General features: G+C 40.9%; 2 protein-coding genes across 5 annotated transcripts in view; one reads left to right on the top strand and one right to left on the bottom strand.

Annotated features, from left to right (window-relative positions):
- The window catches only part of LOC147798653 (protein flightless-1 homolog), a 24,535-nt gene extending 9,101 nt beyond the window's left edge, over positions 1-15,434 (top strand). The window contains exons 14-31 of one of the 2 annotated variants that reach the window (XM_087138963.1): positions 124-170; positions 633-698; positions 1,253-1,492; positions 2,338-2,453; positions 3,002-3,131; positions 3,719-3,800; positions 3,960-4,047; positions 4,526-4,639; positions 5,838-5,948; positions 7,079-7,187; positions 7,977-8,063; positions 8,781-8,877; positions 9,545-9,834; positions 10,396-10,601; positions 10,972-11,095; positions 11,997-12,179; positions 12,808-12,921; positions 13,799-15,434. In XM_087138963.1, coding sequence (XP_086995089.1) covers positions 124-170; positions 633-698; positions 1,253-1,492; positions 2,338-2,453; positions 3,002-3,131; positions 3,719-3,800; positions 3,960-4,047; positions 4,526-4,639; positions 5,838-5,948; positions 7,079-7,187; positions 7,977-8,063; positions 8,781-8,877; positions 9,545-9,834; positions 10,396-10,601; positions 10,972-11,095; positions 11,997-12,179; positions 12,808-12,921; positions 13,799-13,933 — 2,339 coding nt within the window. In that variant the 3' untranslated portion in view covers positions 13,934-15,434. The remainder of the gene's footprint in view (positions 1-123; positions 171-632; positions 699-1,252; positions 1,493-2,337; positions 2,454-3,001; positions 3,132-3,718; positions 3,801-3,959; positions 4,048-4,525; positions 4,640-5,837; positions 5,949-7,078; positions 7,188-7,976; positions 8,064-8,780; positions 8,878-9,544; positions 9,835-10,395; positions 10,602-10,971; positions 11,096-11,996; positions 12,180-12,807; positions 12,922-13,798) is intronic. The other variant, XM_087138964.1, reaches the window with a different exon arrangement.
- Positions 14,414-22,022, bottom strand: LOC110980862 (diphthine methyltransferase-like). 3 transcript variants are annotated; one of them, XM_087138965.1, is made up of 10 exons: positions 21,969-22,022; positions 21,043-21,291; positions 20,536-20,657; positions 20,214-20,298; positions 18,928-19,028; positions 18,326-18,489; positions 17,712-17,784; positions 17,379-17,444; positions 16,963-17,135; positions 14,414-16,430 (listed from the first exon to the last, which is right to left on the bottom strand). In XM_087138965.1, the coding sequence occupies exons 2-10, from the start codon at positions 21,244-21,246 to the stop codon at positions 15,886-15,888; spliced, it is 1,533 nt and encodes a 510-aa protein (XP_086995091.1). In that variant the 5' UTR covers positions 21,247-21,291; positions 21,969-22,022; the 3' UTR covers positions 14,414-15,885. The 3 variants fall into 3 exon arrangements, with proteins under 3 accessions (XP_086995091.1, XP_022093581.2, XP_022093584.2); XM_022237889.2 differs by having other exon boundaries at positions 21,043-21,297; positions 21,969-22,018; XM_022237892.2 differs by having other exon boundaries at positions 21,067-21,297; positions 21,969-22,018.

The following is a 22,022-nucleotide window of genomic DNA, read 5'->3' as shown; positions in this document are numbered from 1 at the left end:
CTGTGGTTTTACCGTGAACTCAAATCATTTAAGAAGAGCTATGTTAAAATGCACACCATGCATTTGTTATTTTTATTTGAGTTTGTTCAGTCATCTAATCTGGTCAAACTTCTTTCTTGACAGCCCTTCACGGGAAGTTCTACGAAGCTGATTGCTACATCCTCTTACATGTGAGTTGCATTTGAAACTCTTGCATTTGGCATTGGAAGCAAATGAAGACTGTGCCCACCACCTGGTTAGAATACCAAGCGGTGCACCTTGTACATGTAGATCTCATTTTTTATTAATTCATTGAGTTTGGTTAGGTGTCTTTTAGAAGAGATAAGCATAATCACCTCGGTGGATGACAAATATATAGCGGTATATAGCGGACTCTGCAGCATCCAGACTTCAGTTGCCTGATGAAGGCTAGCAGCACTAGCAGCCGAAACATCGCTACCAGCAACACGACACCGCGAGTCATCGATTATCTTTTATCTGTATTAGGTGTTTTTTCTTTCTTCTTTTTCGAGTTCTGCTTTTTTTACACGCAACTGACAAAACAGTTGGAATCCAGGAAGGCTATATTATATATATCATCGTTATGGATACTCGAAGGTAAATTTTTTAATACGCTAATTTTCTTTCTGCAGAGTTTTCTTGACGAGAATGACTTGATGAAGTGGCAGATATACTACTGGATTGGCAACACAGCATCGGTAAGAAATACAGGTGTTTGAAACCAATCAGGTCGGTACCCTGGGGACCACAAGTTTGGAAGCCATCATTATTTCTACAACTTTGTATCTTGGCAAGACCTTGGGCTAGGTTCCAAATGTCCTTTCATAAGAATAACTTCCTGTGGTATTCTGGGAATCAGACACCAGAGTTGCTTTTATGGGATATATGTGTCTTTGTGGCTTGTCAACCAATAAAATCTTACCTTTAAGTCACATGCTCCATAACCAAATATTTGATTGTAAATGAGCCATATGATATTCCAGTATTTAGACTGACTTTGGTAATAGGTAACCAAGGGCTGTTAAGCAAATATGGCAGCCAGCAGATTTTCCCCCTTTTTTATGTTTTTTTTTTGGCAAAACAAGCTAAATCTCAGCTAAACCAAGTTTCAACAGGAAATTTTTCAAGTACGACGAATTTCATGTACCTTTTCACAGTTAGCTGCCATTTTGTAGAACTGGCAGTTACAAACCAGTGCTGTCAATTTGTAAAACTTCACTATTAAGACGCACTTTACCTCCATGGTTTTCAGTTGGACAAGAAAGCCTGCGCTGCCATCCACGCTGTCAACCTCCGCAACATGCTGGGCACCCGCACGCGGACCATCCGCGAGGAGATGGAGGACGAGAGCCCAGAGTTCCTCACTCTCTTTGACAACGACATCTCGTACATAGAGGGCGGCACAGCCAGTGGGTTCTTCAGTGTGGAGGAGACGGATTATACCTTACGGATGTACAGGGTGTCAGGCACACAGAGTCTGCATCTTGAGGCTGTAAGTTGATTTCCTTTTTTAACGCGGACAAAGTCTTCAGGGGAGAACAATTAAAGCTGCTGCTCCATGTATTGTTTTATCAGAGAGCTTTGGTTTGGGATTTTGGGTGGGATGTTTAAATGTTTAAACAAAAAAGTTCCAATCTGTTTAAAGATTTTTCCAAATGTTTAAACGGAACCGCCCCTTTTTAGAGGTTTGACATTTGGATGGACTCAATCTGGCGTTCATTTTTATTGCAAACGATGCCTGTTATATACTGTTTTTCCCTTTCAGCATCCGTGTACCTTTTGAGAAAAAGTGAATTCTAAAACAATAAACATTGCTTGTTTTAAATGGCCCAACATCAATCTTCCCTTTTACATTGGCTGGACCGTGTGCATTGTTGAACTATGTAATTATGCACATATGAAAACACCGAGGCAGGCGGCGGCCTCTGCAAATTGGCTTAACGTTTAAATGCTTTGAGAAAGTTACCTAAACGTTTTTCAAATTAAACGGAAATTGCCACCCTTATTTTGGACAGTTAAGGATGGATTCAGTTATTTGGTAAGTTGTCTAATTTCCGACTTTCCAAGATCCATGGATTGGAACACAAACATATAATAGCCCTGAAGAATCTCAAATACAGTGTGGAATTGTAGACAAGTATGATTTATGCACTCACCATGAAGCTGTGATATTTTTTTAGTGCTTTGTTGAATAGTATGGAGTTTTGGTTGCCACAGAGCCCAATGCATTACTGAATAAAAAACATCAGCTGTTTTATTCATTCGTAGAATATTCCTTGTACTGTGAAGCTCCGATTTTTTTCCTGAATGCCTTTTTGACACACCTGTGGATTGTAGGTTGCCATGGAGCCCGAGCAGTTGGATCCTTTTTTTGTCTTTATCGTGGACATTGGCATGAAGATGATGATCTGGTACGGTCAGCACTGCAAGTCCCTCACAAAGTCGAAGACAAGGTATTGGAGACGTCAACAGTCTATGAATGGATTTGCCAATTTTCAGGGAGCAGTATGTCTTGGTTAACCCTGCCCTGAATTTTATGGGAGCAAACTTGGGTCTTTGTGATTAAGTTTCTGTGTATTTTTTTGCATTCATAACATAGTCTCATCGTTCATATCCAATAACTGTAGTTCCTTTTATTTTTTGAAAAAGATATTTGGTAGCATAAGAGTTGACCTCTTTGTATTGAGAGTTTGTGAGAAAAGTTTGCTTGACTGTCACACCCCCCCCCGTCACTAGCGTTGAAGACTCAATCACTCAAATGAGCTAGTTGGAGATAGTTCACTGATTTGAATTTTATATTGTGGGGAAATGTAGTTAGAACCATTGGATGGAACGTCTGTCATGGAGATTCTATTCTCTTTGATTTTGTGGGCCCTGCGTGGAAGAAACACTTGCTCATTGCTATCAGAGACCCTGTAAATAACAGAAAATTAGATGGGACAAAGTCTTGGAGGGATTCAGTGAGATTGTTGTCTGCTCACTTTCTCCTGCGATCAACCAGGCTGTTGGCAGAGAAGATCAACAAAATGGAGCGCAAGAACAACGCCAGCATCACCATGATGGTGCAAGGCAATGAGAGTGGGGAATTCTGGGAAGCTCTGGGCGGTGTAACCGACGACTTTGTCATCAGGGTGAGTCATGCAGTTGGATGAAGTATCAAGGTTTGGATCAGATATTATGCATTTGACCCTTTCAGAATCCGTTTTTAACAGATTTGTTTAATAATTATATTTTGCCTTTAAGGAAGAGTCAACCAGGACAAAAAAATCAAGCCCTCTAACTTTTGATATTAAATCTCTGAGTAATGACAAATTCATTAACCTATTTATTCTGGAAAAAGACATCCAAGGCAGTTTTGAGGATTATTACTCAAGAAAGTGATTGACTGGTTTTGAAGCAGTTCATTACAACCAAACAGGGCCTGGCACGGATGATGGAGGAGGCAAGGGTCATTGTCTAAGGCAGGGATCCAAAATAGCATTAATTAGAGAAGCAAACATTTGTTACTGTGGGCCCACATTTGCTGGTTGGTTATTAACATCTCTCACCAGTATTCAAAACTACCCATGTGACGGGCTGTTGACCAATCAAAGCAGTCCAACTCTAGCAGGCATATGTGAATTACTACTGTAAAAACTTACATTCAGTGCAGTTTCACAGACCCTTCCTGTAAAGTAGATATGACATGTTTGTGATATCTTACCATTTTTTTCTTCAGCCGTGGGTCGGGAACTTTGTGCCTGACAAGCCCAAGTTGTACAAGGTTGGACTCGGCATGGGCTATCTGGAACTTCCCCAGGGTAAGCAAGAATAAAACTTTTTTGATTTGTCAGGAGTAATGTCTTGATGGCAGTTTTCTGATTGTAAGTTTTGCATTGAAGTTAAATTGACGATGGCGTGTGAGATTTTGTGGCTCATTCATTTGACTTTGTGTTTATTTTTCCGCTTGGTTTCATCAGTTGAATTGCCAAAGGGCAAGCTGTCACAGTCGCTGTTGGAAACCAAAAACGTCTACATCCTAGACTGCAATGCCGATGTCTTCATCTGGTCAGTTCCACTCCTCTGGAATTAGAAGAGTCATATGACAAATGAATATTCATAAATACATCAGACAGAGTAGTTAATACTTTTGGACAAGAGCTGTCATTTAGAGTGACTAAGTGTTCAGTACTGCTATGATGGGTTGAGATATATTTGAATATCAAACAGTGTCTTTAGAAATACAAGGCTGAAAAGCATGTAAGGCATGAAGGGTTGTACAAGTGCAGACTACACACATTAAATCTATACATGGACAGCAGTGGAGGGTTTGCGCACTTTCTCATTTACTTCCTTAGTGGAAATCAACATGGTGTACAAACTTATAATTACTTCTCAGGAGAATTTTATTGATAAGCTCCTTGTTTAAGTAAACTTTTTTTGCTCAGCATGCCAGTGTGCCAGGGAGGTTTGAAGCATCAGCTTCTCCAGAATAAGATTCTCTAACCTGAGGTGGTATTCACATTACTTGTTTTTTTCACCTCAGGATTGGCCGAAAGTCAACGAGGCTGGTCCGAGCGGCTGCCCTCAAGTTGTCTCAGGAGCTGTGCAGCATCATCCATCGTCCCAGCTGTGCTAGCGTCATCAGGGTCCTAGAAGGGTAAGTCAGAACATCCAGAGATGGGAGTCTAGGACCGGTCTGACGATGCACTGATCTAACCACAAAGAAAGCAAGTCCAAGCTCTGGAATGTACCACCTGGCACAAGGCAGCAAAACAAACAAAAAAAACACCTGTTCCATGCACAGTGTCACAGCAGAGCTAGAATGTTTCACCCTTTATTTTGCCAGAGTCTTTGAAAGTACTACATAAATGTGCTCCAAAGAATGAATAATTATTTAGTTGATTGTAAATAGTAGTTAGCATCGCACTGCAACTTGTGACAAAATCAAAACGAGTGTTGCACAAAACCCACTTTCCCCTATCATTTCTTCTTGAACCGTCTATTTTGGAGAAGTGCAACCCTTTTAGCTTTTTTTGCATTGTAATCTAGTCACTCACAAGTGAGGTTGAAAACTGTATTCCCAAGTAAGAGGGGATAAACGACGACACAGGAATGCCTCATTTGATTAGCCCATCACTTGACTTGAGACTCAGTGACTAGCGCTGATGACATACGATGATTTGGGACTACATGATCACAATTCAGATTGTAGATGAGTGGACATTGTCTATAGTATATTTGCCATCACAAACAGAAGAGACAATATTGCAATTTTGTTTTTCCTTGAGAACACATCCATACGACAAGTGCATCCATTGGCCTTAATTTGAAACCTCAACAGGAAGTAGAATGGTTACCAGTTGACAGCATACCAGTTTTCTGTACTGAATTTGTGACTCACATTTCACTTTGATGGAAACAGAGTTCAGACTGTCAAGTCCCAGTGTTTGATTGGTTCTGTGAATTCAACAGACTCGGAAAACGCATCCTTTTTCTGTGCTATTTCAAAATTTAATAACTACACTTTCCCTTCACTGACCTAATATTGTGTGTATGGATACGCTGTGTTGTCTCTCTTATCAGACAGGCATTTCTATGCATGTAGCCACTTTGAAATCTTAGCCATCATTTCATATGTAACGAGGGCATTCTACAGGGCCTGCCTTGACCAACACTTGGAAACACAGAGCCTGGTATATAGGTTTTCCATTCGCTTCCTGCAGTCCAAACTTTTATGTGCTCGGGATGATGGCGGTAATCTTTGGCCTTGTTAACTTGTCATCGCAACACTGGTTTAGAGTAATTTAGACTAGTAAGTCCAGCAGACTCAATTTTCTGTAAACCATTGTTCCCAGGTATGAACCCTATTTGTTCAAGCAGCATTTTCCCACTTGGGATGAGATCCTAGCTGTGGACTATACATGCACCGCCGAGGTGGTGCTCAAATCAATGATTGAGCAGATGCGGTAAGCTCCGCCCATAATTCCAACCTTGGCTGCGACCCAATTGATGACCTCCCATCACTCCCACTGACAGCTGCCCGATTGGCCAGAGAATGATGTCAATAGGAGGAGCATGCATATTGATCATTAACTCTTTTCCTTTATGCAGATTTGCTCCGCCTGAACAGTATGAAATAATGACATCTTTTAATTGTTTCGTATGAGTAATTAATTGATCAGTTGATATTAACCTATTTATGTATTGATTTGCATGTTATGTAATCTTGCAACATTCAAAGGAATAATTTTGCAAGAGATTTTATAGTCACCTTCTGTTCATGTTTGGTATAACAAGTGTGGTATTTCCTTGTTAGTTAAGTTTACATGTTCATTGAAAGGTTTTTCGCAATGCAGTCTTTCTTGTGATATCTTTTCCTCTGCACAGCACATTACTGTTTGAAATTATTGAAGTGAATCTACTGACTCTCTATCCCATAATTACAAAAATTCCAAGCTCAGCCTGGGTTGTTTTCTGTTGAGCATGTCTCTTACTTCTTTCCAAAGTTAAAAAAAATGCTTCAGTAAGTTTTTCAATTCTTGCAAACTGACAATTGTATTGATTGGGATACATTTTGTTTAACACAGTTGCGATTGGTTGATTGCATTATTGCCTAACACTTCTGACAGTATTGTTTTTTGAAAAAGTAAAGTTTGAGTGAAACATAAAATTACAGCTATCCCTAACTTCAAAAAAAAGTCAGAAGACGTCTAATTGGAACTCAAGTCAACTGTTAAAGTCTACATTTATTTTTTAGTTTGTGGACTGGACTAACAGCATTTTCACTCCAATATCTGAATGTGGGTTCAAAAACTTCCCAAAGTTTTCCATACCTCCAAACTTGAGGTTCAGTTGGATGTTACACCTACAGTTTTGATTTGTAGTCTACTGACTTGTTTCTGTACCATAACTAAATGTTCAGAGAAACGTGTTGAATTCAGCATGCTGTTGCTCTTAGTTCCTTGGATATTGTTAGATTCAGCTCTTTTCATCAAAGTACCTCTGATAGGTTAAGGACCGATGAACCAAAGGAAGAGTGACGTACAGTCTTGTAACACTTTCCTGAGGTGCTTTTTTCTCCCATTTCATTTGATAGAACTGAGAGTCAGGTCTTCAAGTCTAAGTTCCAAGGCTGGGATGACGTGCTGGCTGTTGACTACACCCGCCGTGCTGAAGCTGTCCTGAAGAAACCTGCCATACAGACGGTATTCATCTCCAGAAATAATATCATGATTGTTCTTGAATGAGCCAAATACCCTGTTGTTGTCCCTTATGCACCTCAGTCCAGCCAAGAATGGTTTCTAAAGACGGCTTTGTACAGTCATTTGCAGAAGTTTAAGACCACTGGAATTTCCTTGGTATTTCTATCATGGGCCTGCATTACATTGTCTGATTGAATGATTACATAACATTTGTTTTTACAGCGGTCCATAACCTCAGAGTATTTCGATGAGCCCATTTGAATGAATTTTTTTGCAAAGGCAGGTCTTGAATGACATTTAGTCTGTAAGGCAGCTTGAGTAAAAAAGCCAGCCAAAGTCATCAGAAACAGAGGAGGGCATTCTAAATATTAGACTGTTAACATTTCAAATTATGTTTTATTATGCTGTTTAACCAAAATACTAAGGTTACACATTGAAACTAAACCTAAGTTGCAATGATTGATTGGTTTAAGTTTGGTTTTTCTTCAGGTAAATTCATTTTGTATGGGTGGTCCTACACTTTTGCAAATGACTGTAGAACGTGCATACTAACTAGAAAGACCCACAAAATATCTATTCAGACAAGGCAATTTGCTGATTAAGTAGAGGTAGGCACATGCTGCCTTTATGTTGTACCAGGTGGGATGGGAACCAGTTTTACAGACAAAGCACCACTGCACCGCACTTGATAACCTGAACTCTTAAGAATTAAATGTTTGATGGTGAACATTGAAAACATATACATGTATAAATTTTTTTTTTCTAAAAGTCTCATTTGCGTTATGTTGATAGGATGCATTGGATGGACAGAATGAAATGAAGACCGACCTGTCAGCTCTTTTCTTGCCTAGGCAACCTTCCATGCCCAGCCATGAAGCAGTAAGTGGATTGGACTCTCAACCATATTGTTACTGGGTTTTCATGTGTCTTCTTTCCCTACCACCATTTAACATACCACCAGCACCAAGGAACACAATGGATCATTTCAGCTGTAGACAAATGCTATTTGAGGTTTAAAAACTCTTCTCACTTTTGAAAGGTAAATCATTTGGTCTTTGCTTCAAGCCACATTGAAAAGCCTGTGTATTTGTTGATAGGCTATGACTATCCCAACAGAATACAAGGAGCAAGATTTCCATTTTAAAACGGGTTTTACCCTTATGCCGACGTATACATATAACACTAGATACTCAGTGCTTGTCTGAGAGTTTGCGAAAGAAGTCACAAGCTTACTCGGGTGGGACTCAAACCCATGACCTCATGCTTACTTGTGCAGACGTCTTAACCACTCAACCACTGAGCTTGCCAGGGTTGACTAGCTGGTCTGGGGTAGATGAAAAATACATCTTGTCAGATTTCCTTTGTAATACCATCCAAAGGTCTAAACAAGCTTGGACACAAAAGAATAAGACATGGGATGACTGTTTAAAAAAGAGCCAAAAATAATGCTTAAAAGGGGGCTGATTTCCACCATATCATCTGTGACTTCTTCGATTTATGTAGCCGGATGGAAATATAATGCATAACTGATGAATCTCCTGTTAAAAGCAAAATTTTGAGATCATTCATTTGGACATTTGGCAATGTTCTCCTCAGGACCAATTGATGGAAGATTGGAACGAGGATCTTGATGGTATGGAGTCATTTGTCTTGGAAGGCAAGAAATTTGTCCGGCTTCCAGATAAAGAAATTGGTAGGTCCTGATCTGTCTTTCTGTAGAGCTTTCTTTGTATTTCAACATATACCAACAAATAAATTAATTTAGAAAATGAGGCACATTTCAAATTTAGCATTCCAATAGGATATTTTCAATGTAGGTGTTGCATTTCTCATCATATAAGGTGCTGAAGTCTGAGGTCATTTGAACCAGCAAGTCTAGAGTACACACATATTGGTTCATGCACTTGTTCTCAAGCTAATGTTCTAAGACACATAATTGTGCATGTAATGTATTCACATCAGTACTCTATAGCTATTGTATTTGTCACAAGCAAGTTCTGCCCATCTGTACATCAACCCCAGAGTATAGTGTTTGGGGTTTTGTGATATTCTTTGCAGTGACGACTTGACGATTTTCTTCTCTTGGAATACTCAAGAACTGTTGACAAAAAAAAAATGACAATGTGAACACCTATTTGAAGATATAACTTGATAGAAATGAGCTGTGTAAAGTATCTAACTCTGTACATTGTAAATAAATTTTGTCCGACTGAAACAAAACTAAAATTCCTTCTCAATTTTTGGGTGGAGGAAGAGAATTTCTGCCAAGAAAGAGTAAAGCCTGAGCCATTTTTGCATGGAGACACTTTCAGTTTCTCCTTTCTTTTTGTTTTCAAAATATTTGTCTTTTTGCCCCAAAGGTCACTTCTACAGCGGCGACAGCTACGTCTTCCTCTGCCGCTACTGGGTCCCAAAGGACGTCCCAGAGGGGGACGAGGAGGAGAAGAAGGCCAGCGAAGATGCTGATGGACACGAGGATGACGAAGAAGACGACGACGACGAGGAGCCAGAGGAGGACTTCCAGTGCACCGTCTACTTTTGGCAGGGCCGGGAGGCCAGCAACATGGGCTGGCTGACCTTCACCTTCAGCCTGCAGAAGAAGTTTGAGTCCCTGTTTGGTGACAAGCTGGAGGTAGTGCGGCTCTGCCAGGTGAGTTTTACCGGGGATTGGCTGTGCTCGGGAGAGCACAGGGCACTGTGATGCAGAGCTTTTCAGCTGATAATGTCGCTCAGCACATTTTCAGTCTTGCTACTCTCGCATGTCCCTAGTTGAACCATTTTGTAAAATGTAATTGTTACTCACATTTTGCCTGCAGCTGTAACTTTCGCTGCGTAAATGATCAGTGACATCTCATACAATAAAATTTTCAAGGGACTGGTTCCCTCCGAACTGATAAATGAAATCAGCTATTGATAACCAGAGGCAGAACAGCCCAGTCTATGGTGTTCATTGTCCTGTGTTCTCAAGAAATGTTTGGGACTCTTGAACACAGAATTTTAAAAATATATTTGCTTATCAAAGAACTGTTCAAAAGATAATATTTTATTAATGAGCACCAGAAGTTTCTTCCATAAAAGATAAAGGTAGACCAGGCCCCTGGCTGATCTGAATTGTCATAAATGCTGCATCAGGGAACTTTTGCTTCATCATGGCAAATTGTAAGTAGGAGAGTTTCATACGTGCAACTCTGCTTTCGTCTCTGTCATCCAGCAACAAGAAAATCTGAAGTTCCTGTCCCACTTCAAGAAGAAGTTTGTGATCCACCGCGGCCGGCGCAGGCCCACATCGGCTGCCGACTCGGAGCAAGAACTGAGCCTCAACCCCTCCTTCTACCACATCAGGTCCAACGGAGGCCCTCTCAGCACCCGTTGCGTCCAGGTGCACCCGACAGTGCAGTGGCTCAACTCAGAGTTCTGGTAAGTAGGGTTAGTTCGGTATTTGTAATTTGGAGCTTGAGTTTAAATATATGGAACTTCAGTTGTCACATTGGTAACATCAAGTCAACCTCAAGAGGCAACTGAACAGGTTTACTTATAATAAGTTTTTCATTGAAGAACGAAAACACAGAGTTCCAAAATTCAACATCTTGAATATCAAATACTACTCTGTGTGAATTGGTCAAACTACTGAACTGAGCAGGCAACCAAGCTTGTCCGTAAGATGATCAGTAAGTTTGTAAATTTATTTTAAATAAACCACTTCCGCTTCTCCCAACGTCACAGCTGTTTTTATCAGTTAGAGCCAATTCATGTTTTTCTTGATTTTTGTTTTGTTTTGTTTTCTTAGTTACATTTTGAAGGTTCCGTTCCGGAACCAAGACAGTAAGGGTATCGTCTACACCTGGATTGGCAACAAAGCTGACCCCGAGATGGCCAGAATAGCAGAGGAGTTGGCGTATGACATGTTTGATGTGAGTTATTGGGGAACTGACCAGTAAATGTCTTTCCAGAATGCTCCAAAAATGTGGTTAGGAGATTCACACATTTTGTTCTGTGACTACGTATATGTCTCTCATCACCATGGTAATATGTACCCAAGATATCATGAAAAAAATGAATTTTCTAGTAGCAGAGTCAGATTACCGCATTGTAAGGTTAAAGTGAGTGGACAGCATTCAGACGAGAGCAATGGCAGAGTTTTATTTAGTGCTGCAAGTAGGTGCCAAGGTTCGGTTCACACTACGACTTTGATCAAAAAAGATCAAACACGAACACAAACCAAGTCTTGTCGCATGCTGGAGTGCTGCAAATGCCTGGCAAAATAAGCATTGTCTGTCTGGAGGTCCTTCGATCGAGCGCTAGTCCGACTATGATCAGCATCTACTCAAAATTCGTTTTGTGCAGCCATTTCTGACATTATTGGCCTAATATGGAATGTAAGGGTGTGGCTATCGGACATTGGCACACATAAAGTTAACTCTGAATATACCTAAGCACAATTGGATGTAGTGAGAATCTGGAATTGTTATGCAATGGAAATGCCGTCTGTTGCATGTTCTCGGTTGATTAATAGTAAATTCTCACCGCGTGCTCTTTACAACCATGGCTTTGCTTAGCAACCACCATCTCTGGAATGGACTGGTTTCTTTATGCCCGTCTTTTCCATTGAGAACAGTGTATTGTTGCAAGGCATCTCTTATGTTACTAAGGAAAAGCTTGCCCCAAATCATGAGGTATAGCAACAGTGGCTTTAGTATGGAGAATTCCAATTGTTATGTTCACGTTATTTTAAAGAACTCAGTGTACCAGATTTTATTCAAATCGAACTTGCAAAGGCTTATTGATTTGATTTCATTTCCCAACCCTTTGTAGGATACCCACAGCTTCCAGCTTCTCTCGGAGGGGGAGGAGCCCGAGAACTTCTGGTGGGTGGCGCTGGGCGGCCAACGCAAGTACGACGAGGATGCCTACTACATGCATCACTCCAGACTCTTCAGGTGCTCCAACGAGAAGGGCTTCTTCACTGTGTCTGAGAAATGTTCCGACTTCTGCCAGGTTAGGCATCAATTAGGTTAACCCATTCAGAGCCATGCTCAGGATACCCCATATAGTGAGAAAAAGGATAACCACCACATCCTGAATGTTTATACTGATTCAAATACCTTGAAATCCTTTACCCAGGATAACCTTTAACAGTGGAAATGTAATATATGCTGCAGTAAGTGTTGAGTGTCATCAAGCTCTGTGCTAGAAGCCACGTAGGATTTGGGTATTGTTAACTTGTGTGTGTTTTTCATAACCCTGCGTGATTTTCTTTGGACATCTAACTGAAGTAGTGCTTATTTTGTAAGTTTCCTATTCCTGAGAATCTTTCAGAATAAAAATACTTCCCTATTCTTTTAGTGAAGTTTAATGTTTGCAAGCTTTCAAGTATATATTGCACTGAAATATGCTCTATTAAAATGTGTTTTCAATTTCTTGAGGAGTTATGACTGGTCATTAATAATTTACTATGCCCAGGATACTGAGATCCAGTGCTGTTTCAAATGTCTCAACTTTCATTTGCTCTTGCAGAGAAATTATCCAAAGAGAAAGTGAACCTACATGGTAAAACACTATAAAACAATGCCTTAAGGAAAGATACAAGGGTTTTTTTCGATCACTGCGATTTTTCTAATACCAGGATGATCTTGCCGATGATGATGCAATGATCCTAGACACTGGTAATGAGGTGTATCTGTGGTGCGGTCCCAGCAGCAGTGAAGTGGAGAGGAAACTAGCCTTTAAGAGTACACAGGTAAGCACCACAAGCAGTTCTCAGTGCAGTGCAGTACGTAGAAATTGCCGTGCCTGGGCCACTTTACACTCAGATTATTTGGAAAAGTTGGAAGGCTAAAGATTATTTTGGTAAACAGGGAATTAAGTGTTTTGGTATGGTTTTACAGCAAAACTGAGGTTTAGGGGAAGATAACAGTCAGTATGTTATTTCAGTAGGATTGTGAGTTTATGTAGATTTTTTATATACACTGGTGTATATCTAGCACTACATATAAACAGTGAAGAACAAATGACATGGTTTGAGTAACTAATGTTGAACTGAAGGATAATACATGTGCATTCGGGGTGTCTACTGTAAAATTGGAAAGCAGTCCCTTGGAGGCAAATACTTACGGGTGCACTGTAGTGTGAATTCCTCGGGCTGGATCACAATTCATCTTTAAGCTCAGGTTGTCGTTGGGCTATCACAGCTGATTAGTGGTTCTTCATTGAGTTAAGTTGGTTGTCATGTCAGGCGTTTGGTGGCTTGTTGTGTTTATGATAATCATAGGGTAAATAAATCCCATTTTACGTTCCCAAAATTAAACATCTGATGTGATACTCCAGGAGGGTAGCATGTTTAGCATCGTATCTTTATGATTGCAGTAAATGGGTGATTTATAAATAAATGCAAACATTGTACCCTGGCATCTGAATTTGAACGGCAGTTTCAACACTCCCTCTGAACAGTAAAACCCCTTCCATTAACACTTTTAAAGTACTCTCCATTCCCGCACTTTCATTGAATTCTAGATACAGTGTCTTTTTACAGTGTAGTCTTTTGTTTTTTTTAAATTTAAATCCTTTTGGGCGCAAGTCTGGACCTTGAGGTCATTTGTATATTGTCCTTACCATAGGTGTATGTCCAACACATGCGTAACAAGGAAGAGGAACCCAACCGCAAACTGGCCATAGTCCGCAAAGGCAGAGAGACCTGGAAATTCATCCGTTGCTTCCACGGATGGGGGAACTACAAGACAGCTCCAAAGTGAATTCATTGAGGAATTGGCTGTTAACAGACCCTGTAAAGTAGTTAGTCATCCTGGCTCAAACTTTGAAGCATAAATTATGAATTATTCAGTTGTGGTTGAAACATTTTGCTACCCGGTCGTTGGTTTTTTTTCCTCGGATTGCTGTGAATGTCATTTTAAAATTTGCCTGGTAGATTTGAATGTCAGCAAGCCAAGCCTGGTAAATCTTTAAGGCTCAGTGGTTAAGGCATTTGCATCACCGTGCAGAGGTTTGGGGTTCGAATCCCACTCAATCCCACTCTGTGAAGTCACCAAGTGTGCACCTTATGCAGGCTTGAAACTCATTTTGCATGTACCTGTAGCTCTTTGTATGTAACACTTAGAACTTGTCATCGCATGATTTCCAGAATTCAGATTGCTTTCAGTGCTGGACCGCTATCTTTCCTATCTAAATACTGTGATCAAACATTTCTGGGTTCTTATGCCGTTGACAAATACATGTTGGTGCTAACAAGGGTCTTCTAATTTTATTGCTTATTTTTTTGTCTTCCAATGGAATGTCCAAAGACTTCTAATCTGAAATCTAACTAATGCAAAGCAGTTAGGCTGGACACCTTCCAAGACTTCTTTCCAAAGTCTCACAGTACTCAGCGTTTGTCTTCTGAATTGAGAGACAAGATTGGTCATTTCCATGTTGTGGAAGTAATTAAATTTAACATGGGCAAGACAATCTCTACAAGTCAGCACACTGGTGTATACAGTACTTGAATTATAGCTGGTGGGATATTTACATTGTGCTCTACATTTTGCCGTGAAAATAGGTAACACGTGCTACTTCAAAGGCTTGGTACCAGGTGTTCAGAATGATGTCTCAATCCAACTTCCTCTTCTTTCTCTTGCTCTCGGAACAAGATGTTTTCGCCAAGTCAACGACTCTTAATTTCTGAGGTGTGATCAAGACTATGAAATATCTTGTTACATTTGCCATGAGACGTTAAAGTAAAGAATTGTGCATTTTCGGCCTTTCTTGGAATTTGAATAGTTCATTCCAAGGGATAGTATGCCATAATTGTACTATCAGTGTGTGTGACCTTTGAATATTTCTAAATTGAAATTCACCATATTTTGTCACGTAGTGCTTTAGCTTCCTACCACTGCTTCATAGGCCCAGAGAAAAATCACATTGTCAAAAATGTGACTTAATTTATTGTTGTACAATACAGGGCGCAATTCTTCAGAAACATTTTTGAGCTTTACATGCATTTGGAAAGATGAAGCCTACATTGCAGTAGGAAAAAGCATGCAAGGCCCACGTTCACTTTCCATCCTTGGCAAGTACATGTACATGTAGAAATTTGTTTACTTGTGGGTAAACTACTAAATTGTTTTGTTACTTATCCTAGTTTTTACGATGTCATTTTCTTGGAGTTTAAATATTGTGCTTGGTTGTTACATATTAAAAGTAAGTTTTAATTAGTTCAATAAAAATGTATTTATCATCACGAGTGACAATTAGAGTCCATGCAAGGTGTGTTAGAAAGTGCCATTCCTTCACAAGTGCTCTTTCATTAACCCCGAGTCCCTAGGGTGATTTACAAGCAATCTTCCACATCCTTGCAAAACTCAACACCATGTAGTAAACTGTGTGCATAAACAGTTGGACTCTATTTGTGGTATGCCTCGTCCCACGTGAAACACAGCCAGTATACCAGTGCAGTACTTATCCTGACAGATTCCAACAAACCCTGGTGTTGGAGTGATTTGGGATTGTTAGGGTTCATGTTGCACAAATATTGGAAAGTGAGAGGCCATGAGGAGCATTACCCATTGTCCAAAAACTGTCCACTATGAACAATGCCGGCTGAAAAGATGACAAAATCACCCCCTCCTCCCCCATCAAAATGATCTTACTACACCACTGGGCTAAGTGTCAGGAAGAGTGATCACTCAACTGTAGTGTCCTTGACGGGGCGTCACACAATCCAGTCTACTTTCCACACATGGAGACTGTGGTCATAGAAAGAGCAAGATGCAATGGTATCCCTCACTGACAACTGGTCTGCATGTCTGTCAAATGCTTTGTCCGTCCGTCCACTCACTTTACAACTACATGCAGGGCCCTGAGCGATAGCTCCCGGTGCCCCTTGTGAAGCCTGTAAGTCATTCCTTGATACATTTGCTCTAAGAAACTGTTCTGTTAATGCCGACACATTCGGAGTTCTCTCTCCACGTTCTTGCTTCGTGCCAGATGTACAGTTCCCCTCTTTTTGACCAGCGCTTCTGCTTGTCCCCTCCAATGCACCTGCCACGTCTCCCTCAGGCAATGATGGTACAGTCCCGTCCGAGGAAGAATGCACTTGTTTTGTTTCAATGCAAGAAGACACTATGTCATCGGGGAGGGATGATTCGGCAAGCTTCTTGTGAGGAGGGTGGGGCTGTATATGTTGGCACCAATCTACTCCATATGCCAGGGACTGGTGTTCCATGTAAGAGGCTACAATAGGCTGGGAATTTCCACCTACGACACAAGAAAAAAATCACTTGTACATTAGAATCAGTCTCAGTTGTCTAATTTATGCTGTCTGAAGCCAGCTGGCAAATCCCAACAGACAAATTGACATTTGACCCAACGGTTTGCAGCGATACATTTTGGAAATGATTGAGTTTTACACTTCTTCAAGGACTGGACAAGCTAGCTACCGAAATCAACTGAAATTTCACCTCTACCCAGCTCCATTGAAAATAAGACAAATAAGGCACTCTTGTTGGATAATTCTGGGTCAGATGATTGTGTCACACTGTCAATAGTCAGATTAGATGAAGTGCGTGAAGCTATCAACTGTTCATGTTAGTTCAGTTCTGGTCACACTCAATCTTCAGCATTTCCTATACAAGTCTTGGATAGTTGATAACCTATACTGCAGAAAACAAACCAGTATGCATGAGCTCAGTGCGAATCAAAGCTACTCTTCTAGTTAGGTCAGAGACACAAGCAGAGACGCAAGCGCTACGCAAAGAAAAGTGATCAGTAAAAAGGGAAACATCAATACCATTTATGTTTGCACAGTCCAGGATGTGGAACCCGTTGTGCATGCAAGCCGCCAGGAGCAAGTGGCCATGGTGAGGGTGCCATTTCAGCCTCCACACTCCCCCGCCGACATTGGTCTGAGTCAGCGGTTGGCGCATCTGTCTGGTATCCCACAGCAACACCAACTCATCGTAGCTAGATGGTGGGGGAGAAACAATTGTCCCTGAGCAAGACAGTGTGTTTCAATCGCTCTTCTTTTATCCAGAGGTAAATGGGAAGAGCTAGAGTTGTGAACACATGGACAATTTGAAAACAGCCAACAGGACTTCCCAACCATGAATGGCCTATCAATCAAGGATAACAACTACCTGACTATTCCCTTTTGTATACGGTATAATATTATTTTTAAATAACAGAGTCTTGCACAATCATAATTACCTTCCTGAGGCTAGGAGATTCTCTCTGTGTGCATTACTATGCAAGCTGCATACGCCCATACTGTGACTGTCAACAAAATTGAATAAGGTATGCAATATAACAAATAGTTTGTGGCCAAATAAAAGGCAGGCACAAAAACATCGGCGCACAATGACAGGATTGTTCACTTCCAGTTGAACAAACCAAACAAGTTCCAGTCTGCAAAAGTGACACTGGAGAGTCTATTTTGGATGTTGCATGTGCATGTTTTGTTGGGTGACTGGATGCAACAAAGGAAGGCACAGTTTGATGCCAAACAAACTTCAGAAAATATTCTCTAATACAGTAGTGTACCTCTTGCTGATGAAGAGAGGTTTGGAGCAAGGTGTCCTCGTGTCCCATCCCTTGAACCGGCAGTCATCACCACCTAACCAGAGACAAGAAGTAGACATGCAAATGGGAACTTCAACAAAAGCAATGGTAATTCCAAGCTACCGGAGGCTGCACAGTGTTTTGAACATGTAAGACATTATGGAAGCGATAAAAAGAAAGAAAGAAATCTACCTCATTTAACTGTGTGCTGAAGTAACAATAAGTACATAGCAAATCGAACATACATATTATTTCAACCATGGAGAAAAATTTGCTTGCGATTTGAAGGGTTCCATATCAGTGAACCATTTGCAAGGAGGAGACAAACATTCGTTGATTCACTTCTTTTAAGTAATACTGGCCTGGCTGGTTGTTCCTGAATCTATCCAGAAACTGCAAAGTCCTTGTGTTAGCCTTGGGCCATGCAGGGTTATTGTTTTAGTAATACACTGCACTATGAAAGGTTCTAAACACTTGACGACAGCTGTGCAACTATTTAATTTTGATTTCACACTTTGTCCAGGAACTGCATGGTATTAAATCCACTATCCTTTCATTTTTATCAAGCTCAGAGACTTGGGGGGAGGTTGATTTACCGGAGTACACGACGTTTGGTTGCCAGTAGTCAAAAGCTGCTATCCATGCCTCAAACCCATGGGCCGGCCAACGAAGCATGCTCTCAACACTTGAGGAATCGTCACAGAGCCGACACAACGTCAGACTCCCCTTAGAATCACTGACAATGACGGAGGGAGTCTGGCTAGAAATGAAAAATGAACAACTCCAAAGCACATGCACCGTGTTTGGTTTCATGTCACCATACATAGAAATTCAGGGAGAATTCAGCCAGTTCAGACATCTGTCCAAATCCACACTGTTACATCATTTGTTAATTAAACACTAAGACAGGATGTCCAATGCCATGTCAAGCATTAATATTGTACATAAAGGGAAAAGTCCACTCGTTTTGAAACGTTGTCCAATCAGTCCCTCGTCAGCTGGAAGTACATTATCATTGTGGTTCCTCAAACTTATCAAGTGCACAGTAAATAAACAAATCTGTCGTATTCATCATGAAAAAAAAAATCAGATATCATATGCCCCGAGCCAAATATCATAGTGCTACTAACTCAGTTCAGCCACAATAAAATCAGTTTTCTTCTAACTTGGCATCAAGCAAATACCCAAAGATGCCTACCTGTGATACTTGCCAGTGTTCCAGTCCAGAGATAAAGCCAAGCAATTGTTATCCTGACTGACTCGATGACAGGCAGTCGGTTGTAGTGTGAAGCCACCAGCCTAAAACACATAAATGTCAAGAAAAGACGATCTTCATTATCCTCATAAGTGTCTGTCTGCGCGAAATGCATAAGCTTGCATTTAGCCTTTCACACACAACTCAGAATTTTAAAAGCCAGCCCTGTACTTCAACCACTGCAGTACCCTCCCATTAAAGTGTGTGGAATGATATAAACTGTAGATAATAAACAGTAAGTATGGTGTTTATGGCTGAGTTTAAACATCAATATACCAGGCTAAGGCTTTCAGCAAAGTGGTAAATTCAAAGGTACGTCTTCTCTCTTTATTCCTGGTCATATTTTCAATGAAGAATCTGCTCCGAGCGGAACAAAAGAGGGCGTATTTTTTGGTACTCTCTGCAGACGCACACCATGAGGGGCGTAAGTATATGCGCGTTTGACGCAGACCACGCCGAGTACGTGTAACTAATTTACTCTGGTATGTATGGTCTTTGTGTACACGCAGGACATGTGCAAGAACCTGCTTGTAATCACCTGTCTTTCTTTTCGCTGAGTGGGGGTGCACTTCAGGTCGGGGCGGATATAGCAGTCAGGTAAGGTCCCAGTCTTTTTTTCTTGTAATTAAATACGCTTTAAAAGTGCATTAAATCGGAGTTCATTACACTCTCTGAATCAGAAGCCAATTTTACAGAGGTTTGTGTAAACTGAATCAATACAAAGAAATGACCAAACAAATTTGTCATGACAATGCACAACATTCATACACACACTTGTTTTACATACCAAGTGTGGACATTCCTTTGTTTTCCTGTGGTTAAGGTAAATGCTCCTTTTTCTCCCACTAGGATAACTCCTTCGAGCTGGATTTCCAGCTGGATTTTTGATGATGATTTCCTGGACTGTTCCTCTTCATTTTGCCACAGATAACCTTGACCCCAAAATGCCTCTGAAACTGTTTTTCAGAGAGGGGAAAACATTGTGTGGACGTGTGCAAGTCCACACAATGCCATCATACCCTGTATTATGTGGACTTCTTTTGTGCAGAGGTCCACACTATATATGGCACGCCTGTACACAAAATCTTACTAACTTTACACAAATCTGCTTTCTGTAGAAGTTTCAGGGAAATGGCCGTTGAACAAAGCCAGGATTAAAGATTGAGGAATTTGAACACCATGAGCTGACTAGTTCTGCTTCTATCCAGACACAAGGTTACTTCATTTACCTTTGAGTTAAGAGAAAGCAGTTGAAGCTCTCCACTGGCGTTAACTATACCCAACAGTGGCTGCTCTGAAATAACATTGTGGCACCTGAAAAAAAGAGATACCAACTACGCGTGCAATTTTTCTGGAAATACTACAACAATATTGTAGACAGATTTAATAAATAAAACTTGATTTAAAGTAGTCATGGACCTCACCTGGACACCTGATGTTAATTCAATTTTTGGCAATCTGCCCAACGAGAGCAAAAACTCCTTAAATTCAAAGTACCCACTCAAAAGATTTGTCTACATACAGTTTAACCAATTTTTTCTTTCAATGTACCACTTCATATCCAATACTGCTGCCATTTCAATCCTCTGCAGTTCTGCCAACGAGGCTTCCTCCGTATCTTGATTCAGATGGTAGAGCCGTATCTGGCCTAGCCGCTGTCTTGGCTTGTCGACCTTTTCAAAGAGATCAAAGGGCAAGATCAAATTGATACTGCTCAATTCAAGGTTCTCTCCAGTACTGTTTGGAGGGGGAAATCTCCACTCATGGCAAAGCATGCTGCCTACAGCGGATACAATTTTCTTCTTTGATTTCTGAACAATTCGGAGGGAACTTAAAAAAAAAAAGGACATATACTGTCATATCACATCGGGGTTTGGGAGCTACATGCACACATAGCGTTCAGCCACACCTGAAAAAAACAAGAACGCAAAGTTTCTTCAAAATGAGTTTGTCTGGTTGGATTCAAAACTTAAAGTACGTCAAATTTGAGAAGCAACGTTTAACCCTAAGAAATATTTTGGGTTTGCACAACACAAGTAGCTGTCAAAAATATTGTACCTGACCATTATCTTCAGGATTCACCTGGTCAACTGAGCTAGGTGATATCCCCTCAGACTCTGCCAGCTGATATGTACCGCTAGCCAGGAAGCCTTCCTGACCAGCTATGGGACAGAACTCCACAGCATCGGCACTGTAATCGGTGTCCACAGTGACTAGCTGTGTGCTAGGAGACTTCTCTTGGCACGACATCCCTGTGAGCATGGAGGACTACCACCAATGCCTGCAGGTTCAAATTCCATGTCCTACCTGGCACTATAAAAGTGAGATTACAGAAATAAAACCTGTTTTACTTACACTAACATGGCCCACTTAGACAGAGAACAAGCATATATCCCAAACTGAAAATAGGCAAGCCGACCATCAAGCTCGTGTATGTGCCCGATCACGTCCAAATTATCATGTTGGAAAAACTAGATAATAGCATGTTTGAAACTAGCCCAGGTTTGATGATGCCTTAATCATGTTGCAAGACTAGATGTTGTCTAACGTAATAACCTGGGTTAGGTTAGACTTTGCCATGGGCATCTGGAGGGGGGAACGCAAAGAAGGCACCTTGCTGCCTTTAATTCCCCCTCCCCCCGAAAAAAAGTTGAAAATAAAAACAGAAAAATAAAGACTTGAATAAATCTCGCAACTGACCACCTTCCACTGTAAACGGTTTGTGAGTCCATTACTGATGAGCGGTTTGTCCCCTTCCCTTCCCTTCCCAAACCCCCCCCCCGAAAAAAGGGCCCCTCTCGTGGGAGAGACTAGTACTAGGAGCGGACGTCGGTTAGTTCAGGGGGTAGCCTACGCCCGGCATGTACGGACTTACATGACTGGTTCAGTCATGCCACTTTTAGCCAAGATATTGAAAATAAATGAAACAATTTACCAGTATTATATAATAAAGAATAAATCACTGATTCAGAGAGAAGAAATACCTCTTTTGACACCGCATCACTTTGATGAACGAGTTGACTTTGGAAAGAGTGTGC

This window comes from Acanthaster planci, linkage group LG07, assembly GCF_054643075.1.
Source record: "Acanthaster planci isolate LZ-2023a linkage group LG07, COTS_SCS, whole genome shotgun sequence".
NCBI classification, from domain to species: Eukaryota; Metazoa; Echinodermata; class Asteroidea; order Valvatida; family Acanthasteridae; genus Acanthaster; species Acanthaster planci.
Note: the sequence above shows the minus strand (reverse complement) of the source record. Positions and strands in the feature narration are given on the sequence as shown.

What these genes read in the sequence shown, in the direction of transcription:
- LOC110980862 (XM_087138965.1), bottom strand. Translation starts at nt 21,246, where the DNA reads ATGCTCACAGGGATGTCGTGCCAAGAGAAGTCTCCTAGCACACAGCTA. An exon ending in ATCCTGAAGATAATGGTCAG is followed by an intron (nt 20,658 to 21,042) that starts GTACAATATTTT and finishes CTCTTTGAAAAG; the next exon opens with GTCGACAAGCCAAGACAGCG. An exon ending in ACCAAACGTCGTGTACTCCG is followed by an intron (nt 17,785 to 18,325) that starts GTAAATCAACCT and finishes GTCTCTGGTTAG; the next exon opens with GTGGTGATGACTGCCGGTTC.